The 22,117-nt window shown below is 41.5% G+C and overlaps 1 protein-coding gene across 4 annotated transcripts in view; it reads left to right on the top strand.

Moving 5' to 3' along the window:
- LOC147120340 (juxtaposed with another zinc finger protein 1-like) overlaps positions 1 to 22,117 on the top strand; it is a 209,540-nt gene that overhangs the window by 15,152 nt on the left and 172,271 nt on the right. For 2 of the 4 annotated variants that reach the window (XM_085986131.1, XM_085986128.1), the window contains exon 1: positions 14,428 to 14,859. The exons of the other annotated variants lie outside the window; for them this stretch is intronic. In XM_085986131.1, coding sequence (XP_085842257.1) covers positions 14,745 to 14,859 — 115 coding nt within the window. In that variant the 5' untranslated portion in view covers positions 14,428 to 14,744. Of the gene's footprint in view, positions 1 to 14,427; positions 14,860 to 22,117 lie in introns of those variants that run through there. 4 annotated transcript variants of the gene reach the window in all.

The raw sequence follows: 22,117 nt of genomic DNA, 5'->3' as shown, positions 1-22,117 counted from the left end.
TATATTAGAAATTCTGGCGTGTTACATCTATGGAGAAAATATTCCATAATTGTAGAAGGGTGATTGGTACTGATATGGACTAATGAGGTGCTTGGGATTCAGAGGGGAAGAAGGAAGACCTGAAATAATGAGAATTCTTCTCGATTGATGTTGAGGAATTGAATGAATTAATGAATTATAAAATAGGGGTGGCATGTTTGCCGTATATAGTCAGGGATTGGAAACAAGACTTGAACAACAGAATTAATCAAAAGACCGAGGGCTGCAAGGGGATACTCCCATAATGAGTACCAATTGTTGAATACTGCTCAATGGCACCTGTTAAAGGTTTGCCAGGTGCAGCTGTGTATGGTCATTTGGGAGATAGGAAGAAAAAAGACTATTGTGTCTGATGCTGCATTAGACAAGGAATTAAAAGAAGAATTAATTGATATAATAAGATTAAGTCCGAGAAGAAGTAAAAAGGTAGCAATGGTATGGGTTCCAAACTTTGTTTTAAAAATGTGTTATCTGAAATTGATAGTAAATTATTAGTTGTGTATGGTCCCCCATCAATGCAGGGAAACAGCAAATGCAACACTGAGAAGAAGTATCATATATAGTACTATAAGAAAGACAAACGGGGCAACTATCACACTTTGGTCTTTACCTGTATTTTGAACATATAAAATTGACAGGCAGGAAAAGACCAGCTAGTTCATCAAACTTGCCCCACACCATGATGGCCAAACACTTCTTTCCTCCTGGGAGAGACAAAGAAAAAAGACACGGTACTCTGGGAAAATTCCTCTCCAACCCCCTTAGGTGATCGAAACCAGTCCAGGAGATCACATGGACCAAGTGTTATCTATAAAGAGACTTATGTTGCGATCACTGCTCCAGTCAGGAACAGTTCAGCACCAGTGAGTCAGCACCCACCACACCAGCCAACAATGTATTCTAGAGGCTCACAATTCTCTGGGAAAAGAACAGCAGCCTAACATCCAGTCTATTCCTACTCTTACATAGTTTAAAAACTGGTGTCCCCTGGTCCTCCCCAATCTATTAAATTGGAATAATCTATCAATAGGTACGCTATCCAGCCCTTTAATTATTTTATAGACCTTTGTTAGGTCACCTTGCGTCTATGCTGCTCTAAAGTAAATAGACCAAGGTCCTTGAGCCTATCTAAATAGCTGAGGTTCTTTAATCTGGGACTCATTCTTGTATCTCTCCACTGGAACTTTTCCAAGACCACTATATCATCCACCAAAACTGGGCACAGTACTCTAGATGCAGTCTGATCAGCGACATGTATAGTGTCAAATGGGGATTGTGCGGGAAGGTGGAGTTGAGGTAGAAGATCAACCATGATCTTATTGCATGGCGGAGCTGGCTCGAAGGGCAGAATGGCCTACTCCTGCTCCTATTTCTTATGTTCTTAAAATGGTGTTGTTTAATTTACACTGGTTCTATTAATACAACCAAATATCCTGTTAGCTTTAGCTATAATTTCTCTACATTGATCATGAACCTTGAATAACACTAAGACCTTTTTCTCTCTCAACCTCTTTCAGTATTGTTCCCTGCAAATGATACATGTATTCTGTGTTGGTCCTACTAACATGCATGACAATACATTTATCTAAATTAAACTCCATTTGCCATTGTTTGGCCCACTCCAATAGAAAATCTAGATATTTTTGGTTTTATTGCACTCTTCTACCGTCTTAAACTTGCACAGATTTTGGTGTTATCTGCAAACTTACTTATCAAACTCCCAACACCAGTGTCCAGGTCATTAATTAAAGACTGTGAAGAGTAGCGGGCCTGGGGCCGATCCCTGGGGGACACCACTCGTAACATGTCTCCAAGCTGAACTACATCTGTTAAATACAACTTTTTGGCTGTGGGATTAGAGCCAATGCCTAATCCAGTCTTTCAAATTTCTACCGAAACCATAGATTCTATCTTGTGAAGTAACCTAGTATGAGGTACCTTATCAAAGGCTTTCTGAAACATTTCCTGAATATTTACTACCCATAACATACTATTCCCATACTGACTGGTGTATAATATTGACAATAATCCTAGAATTACTGCCCTGGATGTGCTGTTCTTTAATCTATCAGTTGAGATAAAACCACTCTAAGGGGGTTTAAAGAACTGTATGATGAAATAAGCAACATAGGTGAAAAACTGCCACAACTGTGATTTGCGTACTTTAATTTACAGCAGCTGAGGCACTATGGAACTGGTGACAAACCTAGAATCTACATAAAAAATCCATAGCTACTCCTATGAAGTAGCTGACTTTTTAACATTTGTTCTTGGGATGTGGGGAATGCTGGCAAGGCCACATTTTATTGCCCATCCCTCGCTGCTCTGAGAAGGTGGTGATGGGTTTTCTCCTTAGACCACTACAGTCCTTGTGGTGATGGTGCTCCCACAATGGTGTTAGGTAGGGAATTCCAGGATATTGACCCAGCAATGATGAAGAAATGGCGATATATATGTCCACATTAGGATGGCGTGTAAGTTTGAGGTAATAGTGTTCCACAACATTGCTGTTCTTGTCCTTCTCAGTAGTAGATGTCGCAGGAGAGGGAGGTGCTTTTGAAATAACTTTGGTGAGTTGATGCAGTGCATCTTGTGGATTGTACATACTGCAGCCACAGCGTGCAAGTGGAGGGGGTGTAAAATCAGTCCATTGGCAGGGGCATGTGTCAAGTGAACTGCTCTAATCTGGATGGTTCCAAGATTCTTGAGTGATGCTCCCTTGATCCCATTCCCACTAAACTGCAGACCATCCAACTTCCCTTCCTGACCCCATGATAGTGGATATTGTTTTTTCTCCTCTGGCACTGGCTCCTTCCCTTTCAAAATCCTCATCATCATGACCTGCCTCAAAAAATCAACACTCAACCGCTTTGTCCTTGCAGACTGCTGGCTCATCTCCAATCTCCCTCTCGTCTTTAAAATCAAGTAAATGGGCTGCACCCATCCAGATGGTTGGCGAATATTCCATTACACTTGTGGAGGTCAGGAGGTGAGCCACTCATTGCAAAGTACCCAGCCTCTGCCCTGTTTTTGTGGCTAAGGAAGTGATATGGCTGGCCCAGTTAAGCTTGTAGTCAATCCTGATCCCCAAGTTATTGATGAAGGACTCAGCAATGGTGATGCTGTGGAAAGTCAAAGTGAGATGGCTGGGCTCTCTTTCGTGCGAGGTGGTCATTACCTGGCATTTATGTGGCATGAATGTTACCTGCCACATGTCAGCTTAAGCCTGGATGTTATCCAGGTCGTGCTGTAGGCTGGAATAGACTCCTTCATTAGCAGAGGAGTGGTGAAAGGAGATGAACAATGTGGAATTGTCAGTGAACATACCCACACCTGACCTTATGCCAGAAGGCAATTGATGAAGCAGCTGAAGATGGATGGGCCAAGGACACTTTCCTTAGGAATACCTGCAGTGATGCCCTATGGAAAAGATGACTAGCCTCCACCAACCGTAACCATCTTCTTTTATGCCAGATGTGACTCCAGCTACTTGAGAGTTTTCTCTTCGACCACATTGACCTTAGTTTTTCGAGGGCTTCTTGGTGCCATTCTGATTCGAATGCTGCCTTAATACTGGAGGCAGCTAATTTCATCGAATGCAGATTATATGGCAATCAATAACTTTAACTCTAATCAATATATCAACTACGGATTCAATAACTTTATCTTCATATGTGATAAAACTTACACGATGAAAATAATGTGTAGGAAGTCGACAACTTTACTTGTTCATTTCCACCTCAAGGCTACAGCAGTGACATAAAATAGTAAACTTACATTATATTTACATGTTTTCATCAATGTTTCAATACATTTTCTTGTTGGTATTTCAGTTTCTTTTGAATAATTTTGTTTTGTGCACAAGTGAATCATTTGCATCAGCATTTGAAGATTTCTTTTCAGTTCTATTTTCTATAATTTGATTGTAACGTAAACAGAAAATCTTGCTTTCCAGGGGAGGGTTCAAATAAATTAATGGTTGGCTGTTAATTGTAACCACAATTTGGGAAATTGATCTGGATTCCCCAGAATAGGTTAAACCAGTTATGGATATCAATCTGTCTTTCTGCTGTCTTTGCCAATCCACTCACTTTACATGTTGTGATCTTGTACAACCACCAATCCAAGTGTTAGCTCACAACACAAAATATTCTCCAGGGTTCAATATAAGTAAAAAAAAATGGTGATGGAGCAACTAACGATACATTTCCAGGACCTGATGGTTTCCAACCCAGGGTATTAAAAGTAGGTGAGGAAATTGTTGATGCGTTAGTCATGAACTTCTAAAACTCTCTCGATTCAGGAATTGTTCCCTTGGATTGGAAAACTGCCAAAGTCACTCCATTATTTAAGAAAGGTAGGAGAGATACGTGGTAGATAAAGGAGTGTCTATGGATGTTATTTATATGGACTTCCAGAAAGCTTTTAACAAGGTTCTACAAAAGAGACTGTTAATAAAAACAAGAGCCCATGGAATTGGAGGCAGCCTATTGGCTTGGATAGGGAATTTGTTAGGAGGTAGGAGACAGAGAGTCGTGATAATGGGTGGGTACTCAAATTGGCTGGAAATGACTACTGGTGTCCCCCAGGGATCTGTATTGGGGCCACAGCTTTTCACTATATTTATAAATGACTTGGATGAAGGAATAGAGCATTGTTTATCTAAGTTTGCTGACGACAAAATAGTGTAGATGGGAGCAGAAAGTTGCAACGGGACATTGATAGATTAAGTGAGTGGGCAAAACTGTGGCAAATGGAGTTCAATGTGGGAAAGTGTGAGATCATCCACTTTAAACCTAAGAGTGATAGATCAGAGTATTTTCTAATTGGTGAGAAGCTAGGATGTGATAACAGGATACTTAGAAAATATCAACGGGATTAGACAAAGTCAGCATGGATTTATAAAAGAGAAATCATGTTTGATAAACCTACTGGAGTTTTTTGAGGATATAACTGGTAGATTAGATAAGGGAGAACCAGTGGATGTGGTGTATTTGGATTTTCAGAAGGCCTTTGATAAAGTCCCACATGTGTAAAATTAAAACACATGGGATTGGGGGTAATATACTAGCATGGATAGAAAATTGGCTAACAGACAGGAAACCGAGAGTAGGAATAAATGGGTCTTTTTTGGGGTGGCAGACAGTGATTAGTGGGGTACTGCAGGGATCAGTGCCTGGGCCCCAGCTATTCACAATATATATCAATGATGATTTGGATGAGGGAACCAAATGTAATATTTCCAAGTTTGCTGATGACACGAAACTAGGTGGGATTGTGAATTGTGAGGAGGATGATAAGAGGCTTCAAGGTGATTGAGACAAGTTGAGTAAGTGGGCAAATACATGGCAGATGCAGTGTAACGTGGAAAAATGTGAAGTTATTCACTTCAGTAGGAAAAACAGAAAGGCGGATTATTTTTTGAATGGTGATAGAAACATAGAAACATAGAAGATAGGAGCAGGAGTAGGCCATTCGGCCCCTCGAGCCTGCTCCGTCATTCAATGCGATCATGGCTGATCATCCAAATTCAGTACCCGGTCCCTGCCCTCTCCCCATACCCCTTGATCCCTTTAGCCTTAAGAAATATATCCAACTCCTTCTTGAATATATTTAATGTATTGGCCTCTACTGCCTTCTGTGGTAGAGAATTCCACAGGTTCACCACTCTCTCGGTGAAGAAATTCCTCCTCATTTCTGTCCTAAATGGCCTACCCCTTATCCATAGACTGTGACCCCTGATTCTGGACTCCCCGACCACCGGGAACATCCTTCCTGCATCTAGTCTGTCCAGTCCTGTCCGAATTTTATAAGTTTCAATGAGATCCCCTCTCATTCTTCTAAACTCCAGCGAGTACAAGCCCAATCGACCCAATCTCTCCTCATACGTCATTCCTGCTATCCCAGGTATCAGCCTGGTGAATCTTCACTGAACTCCTTCCATGGCAAGAACATCCTTCCTCAGATAAGGTGACCAAAACTGCACACAATACTCAAGATGTGGTCTCACCAAGGCCCTGTATAACTGCAGCAAGACATCCTTGTTCCTGTACTCAAACCCTCTCGCTACGAAGGCCAACATACCATTTGCCTTCTTAACCGCCTGCTGCACCTGCATGCTTACCTTCAGCGACTGGTGCACAAGGACACCCAGGTCTCGTTGCACTTCCCCTTCTCCCAATCTATTGCCATTCAGATAATAATCTGCCTTTCTGTTTTTGCCACCAAAGTGGATAACCTCACATTTATCCACATTATATTGCATCTGCCATGCTTTTGCCCAATCACCCAACCTGTCCAAATCATCCTGGAGTTTCTCGGCATCCTCCTCACAGCACACACGCCCACCCAGCTTTGTGTCGTCTGCAAACTTGGAGATATTACATCTAGTTCCCTTGTCTAGATCATTAATATATATTGTGAATAGCTGGGGTCCAAGGACCGATCCCTGCGGTACCCCACTAGTCACCGCCTGCCACTCGGAAAAAGACCCATTTATTCCAACTATTTGCTTCTGTCTGCCAACCAGTTCTCTATCCAAGTCAATACCTTGCCCCCAATCCCATGTGCCTTAACTTTACACGCTAATCTCTTATGCGGGACCTTATCGAAAGCCTTCTGAAAGTCCAAATACACCACATCCACTGGTTCTCCCTTATCTATTTTGCCAGTTATATCCTCAAAAAATTCCAGTAGATTAGTCAAGCACGATTTACCTTTTGTAAATCTATGTTGACTTTGTCCGATCCTGTCACTGTTTTCCAAGTGCTCTGCTATTACATCTTTGATGCGCTATCAACAATACCAAAAGCTACGAGATGGACTTATCCGAAGTAGGCTTTTATTGACTAAGAACTAGAGCATGCCTCTGCTAGTGAATCCATCCTAAGAGCTCCCGGGGGAAGGGTGGTGAGTCACCTTTATACCCGGGCTTAGGGGTGGAGCCAGGGGCTGAGACATGCCTGGACTTGTACAGGGTTAACAGTGGTTTACCACACAGGCATGTACAGGTTAACAGTGGTTTACCACAATCTTTTATAATGGACTCTAGCATTTTCCCCACTACCGATGTCAGGCTTACCGGTCTGTAATTCCCCGTTTTCTCTCTAGCACCTTTTTTGAATAGTGGGGTAACATTAGCTACCCTCCAATCAATGGGTACTGTTCCAGATTCCATCGAATGTTGGAAGATGATCAGCAATGCATCTACTATTTCTAAGGCCACTTCCTTAAGTACCCTAGGATGTAGATTATCAGGCCCTGGGGATTTATCGGCCTTCAATTCCATCAATTTCCCTAACACCATTTCCCTACAAATGCTGATTTCTTTCAGTTCCTCCCTTTCATCAGACCCTATGTTCCCCGACATCTCTGGGAGGTTATTTGTGTCCTCCTTTGTGAAGACAGAACCAAAATATGTATTTAATTGGTCTGCCATTTCTTTGTTCCCCATTATAAATTCCCCTGATTCTGACTGCAAGGGACCTACGCTTGACTTCACCAATCTTTTTCTCTTCACATATCTATAAAAGCTTTTAGTCAGTTTTATGTTCCCTGCAAGCTTACCCTCATATTCTATTTTCCCTTTCTTAATTAATCCCTTTGTCCTCCTTTGTTGAATCCTAAACTGCTCCCAATCCTCAGGTTTACTGCTTTTTCTGGCCAATTTATATGTCCTCTCCTTGGATCTTATGCTATCCCTAATTTCCCTTGTTAGCCACGGTTGAGTCACCTTTTTTGTTTTATTTTTATGCCAAACTGGGATGAACAAATTCTGTCATTCATCCATGCGGTCTTTGAATGTTTGCTCTTGCCTATCCACCATCAACCCTTTGAGTGACATTCCCCAATCAATCCTACCCAACTCACGCCTCAGACCATCGTAGTTTCCTTTCTTTAAATTTAGGACCCTAGTCTCTGAGTCGACTACTTCATTCTCCATCTTAATGAAGAACTCGATCATATTATGATCGCTCCGACCCAAGGGACCTCGTACAACAAGATTGCTAATTAATCCTTTCTCATTACATAATACCCAGTCTAAGATGGCCTGATGTGTGGTTGGTTCCTCGACATATTGGTCCAGGAAACCATCCCGTAAACACTCCAGGAATTCCTCCTCCACAGTATTGTTACTAATTTGGTTAGCCCAATCTATATGTAGATTAAAGTCACCCATGATGACTGCTGTGCCCTTATTGCACGTTTCTCTAATTTCCCTTTTAATGCCATCCCCAACCTCCACATTACTGTTTGGAGGTCTATATACCACTCCCACTAACGTTTTCTGCCCCTTGGTATTTCTCAGTTCTACCCATACAGCTTCCACATCATCAGAGCTAATATCCTTCCTTACAATTGTGTTAATCCCTTCTTTAACCAGCAATGCTACCCCACCTCCCTTTCCTTTTTGCCTATCTTTCCTGAATATTAAATACCCCTGGATGTTGAGTTCCCAGCCTTGGCCACCCTGGAGCCATGTTTCCGTAATCCCAATCAAATCATATTCGTTTACCTCTATTTGCGCAGCTAATTCATCCACCTTATTATGAATGCTCATAATAGATTGGGAAATGTTGATGTACAGAGGGACCTGGGTATCCTTGTACACCAGTTACTGAAAGCAAACAGGCAGGTGCAGCAAGCAGTTAGGAAGGCAAATGGTATGTTGGCCTTCATTACAAGAAGATTTGAGTGCAGGAGCAAGGATGTCTTACTACAGTTATACAGGGCCTTGGTGAGACCACACCTGGAGTACTGTGTGCAGTTTTGGTCTCCTTGCCTAAGAAAGGATATACTTGCCATAGAGGGAGTGCAGTGAAGGTTCACCAGACTGATTCCTGGGATGGCAGGACTGTCGTATGAGGAGAGATTGGGTCGACTAGGCCTTTATTCACTAGAGTTTAGAAGAATGAGAGGGGATCTCATTGAAATGTATAAAGTTTTGACAGGGCTAGACAGACTGGATGCAGGGAGGATGTTTCCCCTGGCTGGAGGGTCTAGAATGAGGGGTCCCAGTCTCGGGATATGGGGTAGGATATTTAGGACTGAAATGAGGAGAAATTTCTTCACTCAGAGGCAGTGAACCTGTGGAATTCTCTACCACAGAAGGCTGTGGAGGCCAAGTCACTGAATATATTTAAGAAGGAGAAAGATAGATTTCTAGACACAAAAGGCATCAAGGGGTATGGGGAGAGAGCGGGAATATGGTATTGAGATAGTGGATCAGCCATGATATTGAATGGCAGAGCAGGCTCGAAGGGCCGAATGGCCTACTTCTGCTTCTATTTTTCTATGTTTCTATGAATTGCAAGGAGCAGAAAGATTTAGGGGTCTAAGTACAAAAATGACTCAAAGCTAGTGGACAGGTACAAAAATAATTTAAAAGGCAAATGGAATGTTGGCCTTTATCTCAAGGGGGCCGAAATAAAAAGGGGTGGAAGTGATGTTCCAGCTGTACAGAACTCTGGTTAGAGCACAGCTGGAGTATTGTATTTAGTTCTGGGCACCACACCTCAGGAAGGATATATTGGCCTTAAAGTGGGTGCAGTGCAGTCACCAGAATTATACTGGGAGTAAAAGACATAATTTATGGATTAGGCTTGTATTCCCTTAATTATGGAAGATTATGGAATGTTCAAATTGAGGTGTTTCAGATGATTAAAGGATTTGATAGATTAGATAGAGAGAAACTATTTCCTCTGGTGGGAGAGACCAGAATAGGGTTGCAAAATTTTGGGAATGTTTAAAAGAGGAAACTTTCCATGGGAATTTTTGGGAATTTATGGGAATTTTGAGTTTTTTTGCACACTAATGGTTTTTGTCTCTGACCCTTATATTATCTTTGTCGTCAAAATAGACATACTGTTCCATACAAATAAAAACAGGCTTTCAAAACTTTATTTAGGTTATAATTTTGAACTTTATTGAACCCCCACAAAAAAGACCCATCTAAAATAAAATAAAAAGAGCATCAGCTTATTTAGCCTGTAATTTGTCCTTATTTTGTCCCTTTGAGTCTTCTACTCATGAGTCTTCTGAGTCTTCTACTCCTCATTGCTCCTCCTGATTCTCTGACTCTGGCACTGACGTGTCCATTTCCTCCTCTGTGTCAGTGTCTAGCTGTGTGGTGGACACTTCTGTATCTGGCTCAATAAGTTGTAGGTTCGCCCGGATAGCCACCAGTTTCTCCACTCTCTTGTTAGTCAGCCTGTTGCGCACCTTTGTATGCGTATTCCCAAAAAGTGACCAGTTTCGTTCAGAGGCCGCTGATGAAGGTGGGATTTGGAGTATCATCGATGCAATAGGTGACAGGGCCTCAGATGCACAAAGTCCCTTCCACCAGGTATGTGCACTGATATGCTTGCATGATTCCCATATCCCATCCCCATTCCAAAGACCTTGCTTGGTAGAGAACTTTGCCCACATCCAGATTGAGATGGTGTGAGAGGGTAGAAATCACACTGTAAGCGCTGTTGATCTGTTCTCCAGAAAGTATTGGTCTCCCAACATGCTTTGGGTCCAGCATGTATGCTGCAGCATGAATCGGCTTGACACAAAATTCTTGACGCGTCTGTATGAATTGAACAATTGCCTTCTCCTCTGCTTTGAGCAGCAGGGATGTGGGTAGGGCAATGCTGATTTGTTCTTTTAAATCAGTAAAAAGCCTGAGAACATCTGACAAGACAGCGTCATCTCCTTCAATCTGAGCAATTGCAGATGCTACTGGTGAGAGTAGTTTAAGGCTGCTAACCACTCTCTCCCAAAGCACATCATCCAGCAGTATTTTCTTGATGGTGGTTTCCATATCCCCAGACTGGGATATTGCCATTTCTTGCAGCGACTCCTTACCCTCCAGAAGGCTGTTGTACATTATGACAACACCACCCCATCTAGTGTTGTTGGGCAGCTTCAGTGCGGTGTTCTTGTTCTTTGTCATTTGCTTGGAGTTGTAGGTTGCTGCAACTACCTGTTTTCCCCTGACATACTTAACAACTTGCTTGGCTCTCTTGTACAGTGCTTCCATGGTTCTCAAACCCATGATGTCCTTGAGGAGCAGGTTAAGCCCATGAGCTGCGCACCCAATAGACGTAATATGAGGGTAGGCCTCCTCCACTTGAGCCCAAGCAGCTTTCATATTCGCAGCATTGTCAGTAACTACTGCAAAGACCTTTTGTGATCCAAGATCGTTGGATAAATGCTGCTGCATCTTTGTGGCATTCTTTACATATGGCTTTCTACAGTGTTTGCACATGTACACAGTCTTTCCATCTTTAATGCCTGGGGTAAAATGCTTCCACACATCCGACGGTAAACGTGGCATTGTTCTATGCAGAGAAATAAAGGGCATTCATTTCTGTCAAACTGCGGTCGATCAGCACGATTGCAACAGGGTGAGTACATTTTTGCTGATGCTCCATGTGATGGAAGCATGACCTGTACACACACGACGCTACATCACCAATAGTGTATTATTTTGTATATTTTAAATTGAAGGACAACAGAGTTCAACAAGTAACTGGTTTATTTGGTATAAAGTCTGATTTACTTACTGCATCATCACAACATCAGCAGAAAACAAAATGACTTCCCTCAGGCCCCCTAACCTGGATCTTAAAAAAACTATAGCAGTCTTACAGATGCCTGCAGGCCAATCACAATTCAATATGCAAATATTACAAATAGAGGGAGCTAATTGCTCATCCACTCATCCAACCAATCAGGACACATTTGTTCACAGTCACACACAAAACTTGTAATTATTAAAACAAGCCAAGTAAGAAGATAAACATATATTGATTAAGAAATTCCTTAATAATTAAGATTCCATCTCTGTTAGTAATTTTAAGAGAGGACCTGTGGGGAAAAAAAAAAGAAAGAAATACAAAAAAAACAATATTATGCTAGCATGTGCTTTTTTGGGCAAAATTCCCAAGCTAAACTTCCCGTGGAAAATTTCCAGAAATTTACCGGAAACTTTCCACCCCTTTGCAACCCTCGTCCAGAACAAGGTGGTGTATCCTTAAAATTAGAGCTAGGCCGTTCAGGGCTGATGTCAGAAAGTACTTCTTCATACAAAGGGTAGTGGAAATCTGGAAGTCTCACCACCCCCCCCCCCCCCCCCCCCCCAAAAAAAGTTGTTGAGGCTAGGTCAATTGAACATTTAAAAACTGAGATTGATAGATTTTTGTTAGGCAAGGGTATTAAGGGTTAAGGAACCAAGGCGAATAGCTCGGAGTTAATAACGGATCAGCCATGATCTAATTGAATGATGGAACAGGCTCGAGGGCCTGAATGGCCTACTGCTCTTGTGTTCAGAATTTGCTGCCAAAATAATGGTGAGTTTAATAAGCATGCTGTTATTAATGTGTAAATCGTTCAACAACCTGTGGCAAGGAAGAGATACCCCGTGAATTGCGAATCGCCACAAGATGCTGAACGATTTACGTTAGCTCCGCAAAAACATCAGCTCACCCGCCACGTGAGTTTCAAAAAATTGTTGGATTTGCACATTAATTGCCAATTAAACTCGCCATGTAAAGTTAGGGCTGGTACTTAACCACATAAGTATCTTTTTAATGACGAGATTTGTTCCTGCAATGCCATTCAACCTGGCCGGCCCAGAGAGGGAACAATTAAAACTGTGGAGTCTCATTCCTACAGGTAGTAAATTGTTGTTAAAGATTTTTAAAACTTTAAGCTTTAAATTTTAAAATGATTTTCTTACTTTTCCTTTCTGTCTCCTCTCTCAGCTGTGGCTCAGTTGGTAGCACTCTCGCCTCCTGAATCAGAAGGTTGTGGGTTCAAGTCCCACTCCAGAGATTTGAGCACAAAAATCTAGGATGACACTCCAGTGCAGTCCTGAGGGAACGCTGCACTGTCGGAGGTGCCGTCTTTCGGATGAGGCCATGTCTGCTCTCTCAGGTGCATGTAAAAGATCCCATGGCATTATTTCGAAGAAGAGCAAGGGAGTTATCCCTGGTGTCCTGGCCAATATTTACCCCTCAATCAACATCACAGAAACAGATGATCTGGTCATTATCACATTGCTATTTGTGGGACCTTGCTGATTGTAAATTGGCTGCTGCATTTCCTACACTACAACAGTAACGACTCTTCAAAAGTACTTCATTGGCTGTAAAGTGCTTTGGGAAGTCCTGAGGTCATGAAAGGCGCTGTATAAATGCAAGTCTTAATCAATGTTTTCTTTCCCTCTATTTCTTTCTGTACCTGATTTGACTCTAATTCACCCTATTTCCTTCTGTCATTCCTCTGTTTCTTTTTCAATCTGTAAAACTCTCTGGTTAAGGAGGTAAACCGTTGATCCCGTCGTTCTTGCCATGGAGGGAGTGCAGCGAAGATTCACCAGACTGATACCTGGGATGGCAGGAGTGACGTATGAGGAGAGATTGGGTCGATTGGGCTTATACTTGCTGGAGTTTAGAAGAATGAGAGGGGACCTCATTGAAACTTATAAAATTCTAACAGGACTAGATAGACTAGATGCAGGAAGGATGTTCTCGATGGTGGGGGAGTCCAGAACCAGGGGTCACAGTCTAAGGATAAGGGGTAAGCCATTTAGGACTGAGATGAGGAGGAATTTCTTCACCCAGAGAGTGGTGAACCTGTGGAATTCTTTACCACAGAAGGCAGTTGAGGCCAATTCATTAAATATATTCAAGAAGGAGTTAGATATATTTCTTAAGGCTAAAGGGATCAAGGGATATGGGGAGAAGGCAGGGACAGGGTACTGAGTTTGGATGATCAGCCATGATCTCATTGAATGGCGGAGCAGGCTCGAGGGGCCGAATGGCCTACTCCTGCTCCTATCTTCTATGTTTCTATGTTCACTAAGGTCCCAGATGCTCTGTTAACCTCGCTGAGTTATCAGCTCGCGCTTCCAGCACACACAAATTTCAAGCTTAAGGGTGAAGGAAAAATACTAAATAATGGGGCACGCTGCAAGATGCCCCTCCAGCAAATTCTGGGCCAAATATGTTTATCATGCTCTCAACTACGTTTTAAGACTTAGTCGTTATATTTAATGTGTACTACTATTTGTAAAATTCAACTTTTTTGACGACATCCAACGTTGTTTGTGAAAATTACAATTATTAATGGTTCAAACTAAAGATGACCAAGAAATTATTAATGGTTCAAAATAAAGGTGAGCAAATGTTTCAAGAATAATGGGACGATTAGAAAAAACTTGGCAACATAGTGGAACAGATTTCATTTCTGGATTACATTTTGAATTGCAGCCAAAAGTGTGGTGGAAGAGAAGGCATTTCTCATTGTTGGATACAATAGGCATTCTTTTTTGCCCTCGCTAACTTTTATATATGTGAGAGATATGCAAAGCATCCTCCCTGTCCGTTCGTGCTCAGCAACCTCTGAGCCACCAGCCGTTTCTATTGCGAGCGCACATGCTTATTTTGGTCACGTGAGGCGCGGGCGAGCCTCGGTTAAATGAAGGCGGCTTTTCGCACCTCCTGTCGCCCGCGGTGATGCCCGGACTCCGTTTAGTAATGAAACACGGCTCACCATGAAGGTGCAGCAGTAACAGCGGGAGGCGGGGAAGGGGTGTGTATGCGGGCGGACAGGCCGGCGGCCTGGCAGCGGGGAGTCGAGCTGCGCTTGGTGTGAGCGAGCCCGGGCTGGGGCTGGAGCTGGAGCCGGGGCCGGGCGCCCAGGCGCCGTTCATCATGACAGCATTAGCCGCCGCCTCCTTCTTCTCCAACGTTTGTAATTTCGGCGGATGCGGCCTCACCTTTAGCACCCTGGCAGAACTTATCGAGCACATAGAAGACACCCACATAGGTAGGTGCCGGCCCTCGCTGCCATTGCAGCCTGCACTTGAGCTGTCAGAGCGGACTGGACGAGGCCTGACCTGTGGGTTAGGGAGGAGGGCTCAGTACATCGGCCTCAGTCCACATATTACTGACATTTAATTCAGAGGTAAATGGTACGACAAAGCTGCAGCCGTGAGCGGGTCTCGCCGGGCGGGAGCATTGTCCCTGGGTGGCCTCAGGGCGCGGGCATGGGAATAAGCTGGAGTGGGGAGGTTGCTGCTTTGCCTCTCCCTTTCTGACCCCGGAGCACCATATCCTTCTCACCTGATGCACGACAGAAGTAGGAGGGGGAAGGCGATGCTTCTAGGGGAGGGGTGAATGCACACATTCTGTTTAATCTCTAATTTGTTGCCACTTGCTTTCCTCCCTCAAAGTGCCAATGCGCTTACTGTACGTCTGCATTATAACTATGCACGGTTAGCTTTTCTCGTTTTAATGATTGCATTCAGTAGCGACAGCTGGATGGCTTTGGCCGGTTGGGGTTTACTGTACAAACTTACTTTTACCTTCCTTTTGAAGATGGCCAGCAAGTTTAAAGTAAGAAATATGGTAGTTACAATATAACTATTTTTGATAATGCAAAAATATTTTCATAATTTCGTACTGCCAGTCTGCTGGTAACATGCAGACAATACATCCCTGTCTTACAATATTACTTCGACACCATAAAGTTACTTAAATACCATAAAAGTAATGTATTTCTCAGCCTTACAATTGTGAACTTGGTGATGATAGTATTTCAAGAAATGCTAGTTGCTTTTGTGATTTTATTTTTACAGTCTGATGCTTCTGCAGTCTCTAAGAGTGGAGACCTGATGAATATTTTTAGAAGGTGAAAAACGAAGGGTTTTGATATGTTTATTTCAGGACCTCTTAAACATTCATGTACGGTAACACTTTTTGTGATGGTACAAGTGTGTGTTTTTTCTTGTGGGAAAACATTTCTTACCAGATTGTTAATTAGCCTGTCTGGATTTTTCAAATGATTTTTTTATGAGCTCTGTTTGTATCGTACTTCACAGTTAATAGCTGTCTTCAGCAAGTTTGAAGACTTTGTACTGAGCACATGTCATTATTTTTGAATTTGCATGCAAGAAAGTGCTTCAGTTGTTCTGGATACAATATTGCCTAGAACCTAACTTTGAATTCAGCCACCTTACATGGATGAAATGAAAATGTCCTCAGCTGTTAAGGTGCTGTGTACAATGAGTTTGTGTAGTTTCATTCCACTTTGACCTGTGTGCAGGCCCTGAGCACAACTTTGGATATAATCACAGACCTGAAACATTGACCCTGTTTCTCTCTCCACGGATGCTGCCTGACCTGCTGAGTGTTTCCAGCATTTTCTGTTGTTATTACAAATTAGTAGCCTTGTTCGTGTAGTTTGTAAGGATGGCTGGAGAATGTAGGAGAAGTTCACACTGGTGCACTGAGGGAACTTTTCCGAGGCTAGAATTAAAGGTAAAGTCACGTGGTTAAAGAGTAAAGGGAGCTTTGCTCCTGTGCATGATCTATGCTGTCTGTACCTTGAGGGCGTTTGTGACATTGGGTCCTTAAACTGCCAAAATGCTCTCCTCCTCATCTCTCATGTTGATACGCAGAATAATTCACTTAACTTTTTTCCTCTTCTGAAAGCAATGGTTTATATTTTAGTGCAGTTCCAAAGCAGTATCCTCCCCACATCATTATTCTTCATGTGTGAGCCTGGGCAGTGATTGATTGTAGGCCGGTTGTATAACTGGAGGGCATTGGAGGTGAGCAGGCCAGTGCTATTCACAGAGGAACACTTTCTAGATATAATCAGTGGATGTATAACAGTTATAAGTGAGAACATAGGCATACATTTTCTCCCCAACTCCTCCATTAGTTGTGATGGATTTCTGGGGATGGGGTATGCAACATATGTTCAGGTTAGACATTGTCAGTTGTTTACCATTTGAAAAAAGGGAGGAGTTGTAGTAGGAGTATATAGTATGAATGTTTCTATTTATGATCCCGCTATTCATTATTTTGTTTTTTTAATTTGTTGGGGAATCGTTTAAGATGTACAACTGATCAAGGTAAAGAAAGTGTTTGGCACTCCAGAGTGATTTGCATTCTATCAAATGCTCTGTTTTAATTTTAATATATTAACAGCAATTTTATTTCCACAAAGCTGGTATATAAAATGTATTGATCACTCTGCTTTGTAAATACACACTTGACTCACAAGTAGAAATTACATTGTGCTTATGGAGGTGCTATTCAAGGAAGCAGATGTTTACAATTGGCTAAGCAACAAAAGGATATCTGACCAGTGATAGTGAATTATGGTTTTTCTTTCATTGGTAAGAAAGATGCATAGCTCACTATACTACAGATAGATTGTGATTATACTTATTTTCACCAGTGAATCTGAAAGTTTACAGTAATTCTATAAATATGTGCATTGTGATGGAACCTGTATATACTTACACGACCAAGAAATTGTTTTATTTGTCAAAAAAGAATAAGGTTCCCATAGAAATGGGGTTTACTTCACAGTGCTGTTTCCGGTTCGAACATAATTTGTGGCTTGATTTGAAACTTCAGTTATATATTTATTGCATGCAAGCACAACATTTTGTGCCTCCCCGCTGCCATTGAGATTACTTCCCTCCGCCACATCCATCTATAATAATAATGGCCCAGAAATTCTGTTCGCAGGCCTCCTGCGGGCGGAGGGCTGCGATCTGGAAAAATCTGCGCCTGGACCGGAGGGCTCCTGGGAGGCGCAGAGTTCCGTTGCTGGGCCTCTCCAAACTGCCGGTGCGCAGGGCCCACGTATTCCAGTGGCGCAGGCGGTTCGCAGCGTCCCTGGGATCACGTGGGCCATGGGGAGCCGATCAGAGAAGGGAATCTCCATTCACACATTTGACATAGTAAAATTTAAATACATTTTTTTTTAAATCACATTTTTAAACTGACTTTATATTACATAAATAAATTAAGTATTAAACAAAAATTTTATTTTTTGAAAAAAATTAAAGTTTTTAACGAGGCTAAAAAAAATTACCTTTCTTTAAAGTATTTTTTAAAAATGATAAATCGGTGGAAATTTAAAAAAAAAAAAAAAAAAATTTTTTTCAACTCTTATCCTGGCTTTTACCAGGCGCAAGAATTGTAAGTGTTTTCTGCGGGCGGAGGGTCTCCAAAAAACGGAATTCTCCACCCGCAGAGGCCCTTCTCCCGGGCAGCCGGAGGATCTGTCGAGAGCTTTCTTGACAGATCGGAAATGCCGGTTTCCACTGCATGCGCAGTGCATGCCTAAAACCGGCACTTCCGTTGTCCCTACGGGTGAGAACACAGCACGTACACACCCGTAGAGACTGGAATTTCTGCCTCCATATGTCTGCAAAATCTTACTTCCTGTTGTCAACTTCTTTCAAATTTCTGTGTTCACATTTATAATGGCTATGTAAACTTGTCACTGTAATTACACCCTCCTACCAGTGATGGTGCTGTGGCATCTCAGCCTATATCAGAGAAACTCCAATGCTGCAACCAACTCTGCTTCCCAAATTTTCCATATTTTGCTATTAACTATAAAAGATCATAAATCAAAATATTGTAGAAAATAAGGATAGAATGTATGACTTTAAAATGAGGATTGAGTAACGTCTGTTTGCCCTGGTTCGATTATCCCCTAACCCCATCTCACCTGAAAACTACACGTGTACTTAACTAGTATATTAAAAAGTTTGGGTATGGATGCACACTGCCTGTAACACTTTTTATGTCAGTATTTATAATAGGGAAAAACCCTATCTAAACATTACAACATTTTATAATGGGTAAACCATATGCAAATATTTCACCTGCTTTTTGTTGATGGACCAATTGAATCACCCAATGCTTTTGGAAAAAGTTTTTGGCTGTCTTTATTTCTCAGTATCTGAAATTTATATTGGGCCAGAATTTACTGTAAAAATAATGGTGAGGCTAATTGTGCTCACTGTTATTTATGCGTAAATTGCACAGCAACTTCAGGCGATGGCAGATGCGTGTTTAAACGTGTAAATCTGGAAGTTGCTGTCAGCGATGCTGCGCTCTGCTGTTAGCTGTGCGAAAATGGCATCTCACTGTCTGACTTGCCATTCAAATGCATTGAAAGGCGTGAAATTCCTGTACTCGCACAGTAGATATGAACAGAAAATTAGGGCATGTCCATTTCAGTATATGAACCCTTTTTAATGGTGTGATAAGTCTTTATTACTGCCAAACAACCTCTGGCATTGAAAAATAACTATTACAAGTGTGGAGTCTCATTCCTTTAGCTTTTAATTGTTGTTTCTGATTCAGGCTCTGCGCTGTTCATTTCACAATACTTCAGTCTGATTGGTTAAGGAGATATACAGATCCCAGATGCCCTGTAGTGAGCGTCATGCCGTTTCGATTTCCCACTCAGCAACTTCCAGTGCAAAGTCTCGTGGAAGTTGCAAGGGCTAGTCTAACAATAGGCGAGTGCCGTTCGTTCATTGGCTACTGTAAATTCTAGCCCAATGTCAAAATTAAGGTTTTGAACAAAAGAAACATTCCAAAAATGTTGATCGGTGCTGAGACTACTCTTGTTGATAATTTATATTAACGATTTGGACTCCGGAATCAAAGTACAATTTCAAACTTTGTGGACGACGCCAAATTAGGGGATGCAGTAAATACTGAGGAAAACTGAGACAAATTACAAGATAACGTTAATAAACTTGCAGAATGTGTGTGTAATTGGCAAACGAATTTCAATATAGATAAGTGTGAGGTGTTACATTTTGGTAGGAAGAATAAGGAGGCCACAAACTGCTTGGATGATAGTCTAAATGGGGTAAAGGAGCAAAGGGATCCTGGGGTACAGATGCACAAATCACTAAAAGTAGTGACACAGGTTAATAAGGCCATAACAAAAGCAAACCAAGCACTGGGGTTAATTTCTAGAAGGATCAAATTGAAAACTCTCTAAACTTGCAGGGCTACGGGGATAGAGCGGTGGAATCGGACTGACTGGATTGCTCTACAGAGAGCCGGCATGGACTTGATGGGCCGAATGGCCTCCTTCTGTGCCGTTATGACTCTAAAAGCAGAGAAGTTATGTTAAACGTATCAAATCTTGGTTATACCACATTTGGAGTACTGTGCACAGTTCTGGTCTCCATATTATAAAAATATAAATGCACTGGAGAAAGTGCAAAAAGGATTCACAAGGATGATACTAGAACTGAGAGGATATACTTTTTGGGGAAGGCTGAACAGGCTGGTACTTTTTGTTCTAGAAAAGAGAAGGCTGAGGGGTGACCTGATAGAGGTCTTTTAAAATTATGAAATTGTTTGATAGAGTAGGCGTAGAGAAGATATTTCCACTTGTGGGGGAATACCAAAACTAGGGGCCATAATTATAAGATAGTCACCAATAAATCCAAGCGGGAATTCAGGAGAATCTTCTTTTACCCAAAGTGTGGTAAGTTATGAGGAGAGGTTGGAAAAGTTAGGACTGTTCTCCTTGGAACAGAGAAGGTTAAGAGGTGACCTAATAAGAGGTTTTCAAGATGATGAGAGGTTTTGATAAAGTAGATAGAGAAAAAACGATTCCCTCAGGCAAGTGGGTTAATAACAAGCGGTCATAGATTTAAAATCATTGGCAAAAGATCTAGAGGGGAGATGAGGAGAATTTTTTTCTGAGAGTTGTCAGGATCTGGATCGCTCTATCTGAAAAGGTGGTGGAAGCTGATTCCATAAATAATTTTAAAAGGGAGTTGGACAGATACTTGAGGGTTACGGGCAAAAAGCAGGGATGTGGGACTAAGCACAGCTGCTCTTTCAAAGAGCCAGCACAGACACAGTCTGCTGAATGGCCTCCTTCTGTGCTATCAATTCTTGATTCTATGATTCTAAGAATGTGGAACTCGCTACCACAAGGAGTAGTTGAGGAAAATTGCATAGATACATTTAAAGGGAAGCTAGATCAGCACATGAGGGAGAAAGGAATAGAAGGATATGTTGATGGGGTTAGATGAGGAGGGATGGGAGGAGGCTCGTGTGGAACATAAACATCGGCATAGACCAGTTGGGCCAAATGATCTGTTTCTGTGCTGTAGACTATATGTAACTCTGTTTTATTTTGCAATAACCTGGGTTAAATTTATCTTTTTTTATATCTGTTAATACTTTCCTTAAAGTTTTACTTGAAGGCTTTAACCTCTCCCAAAAGCTTGGGTTTGCTCAGAGCAGTGACTTGGTTTGCTCAATTTCCTAGGATATATCAGTAGTGGTCATCTAGTCAAGTGATAAAATGCTTCTCTGTCTTCAATACTATATATTTGGTTGTTTATTTTAAGAAAATTAATTTCACAAGTTTTAGTTAGCTAAAATTTAGTTATTTTTTAAAACGGGCTATATGTGTAAGAAAAGAAGGATTGCAGAATGTATTGATTACGCACTTGTTGCAGCTGTTTGAAATACAAATACTTAACAATCTGTTTTAAGCTGAGGTGCAAGTATCTTTCCTCATCCTAATTTGAGTTTCTAAATGATCATCTGTGTTTTGTTGATAGTTAGAAGATTTTCTGCCAAGCTCCACATTTCTCATCCATATGGATACCAGAACAATAGATCTCCCTATCCTGCTATATCCCTGTAGTCCAACTGCAGTTCTTGCAAACCTCAGGATCCCCATTCCAGTGCTATCAAAGCTAATGCTACCCCAAGTGCTGCCAAAGTGCAGGTCACCCGAGTGCAACTAAATCTCACTCATTTACTATGTTCATAGAATAATGATCAGAATATCAGAAAGTCAGAATATTTGCCCCCCAAAGCACCAGTAAAATCCCAACATTAAAAATAAATTGAATTTGTCTTATTTAGTCAATGTAAATCAGTGGTCCTAGCATTATTGCCTACATGCCACAAATATTCCCATTGTTTTAAAAAAAACATATACTCTGACTCACAATGAGCAACTTCACAGGAAATCTACTGGTAGAATGAAAATGTTCCAGTAGACTTAAAATAGCACTTTCTGTTGGTCTCTTTGTTGTAATTTTATGGTGCAGAGCATACCAACTTCATAAAATTCTTAATATGAAACATAATATAAAACATAATTTAAATGTATATGTTTTTAAGAGAAATTTTCCAATCATGGCTTTGAAACTGTAATTTCAAAAGATGATGCTGCAGAGAAGGTTGGTCGCCTTCATTAATAAACATAAATTGTTTTT

Source organism: Somniosus microcephalus, chromosome 4, assembly GCF_052327205.1.
Source record: "Somniosus microcephalus isolate GS21.2 chromosome 4, FLI_Smic_1.0, whole genome shotgun sequence".
NCBI lineage: Eukaryota > Metazoa > Chordata > Chondrichthyes > Squaliformes > Somniosidae > Somniosus > Somniosus microcephalus.
The sequence above is the reverse complement of the archived record's forward strand: the minus strand, read 5'-3'. Positions and strand labels throughout refer to the sequence as shown.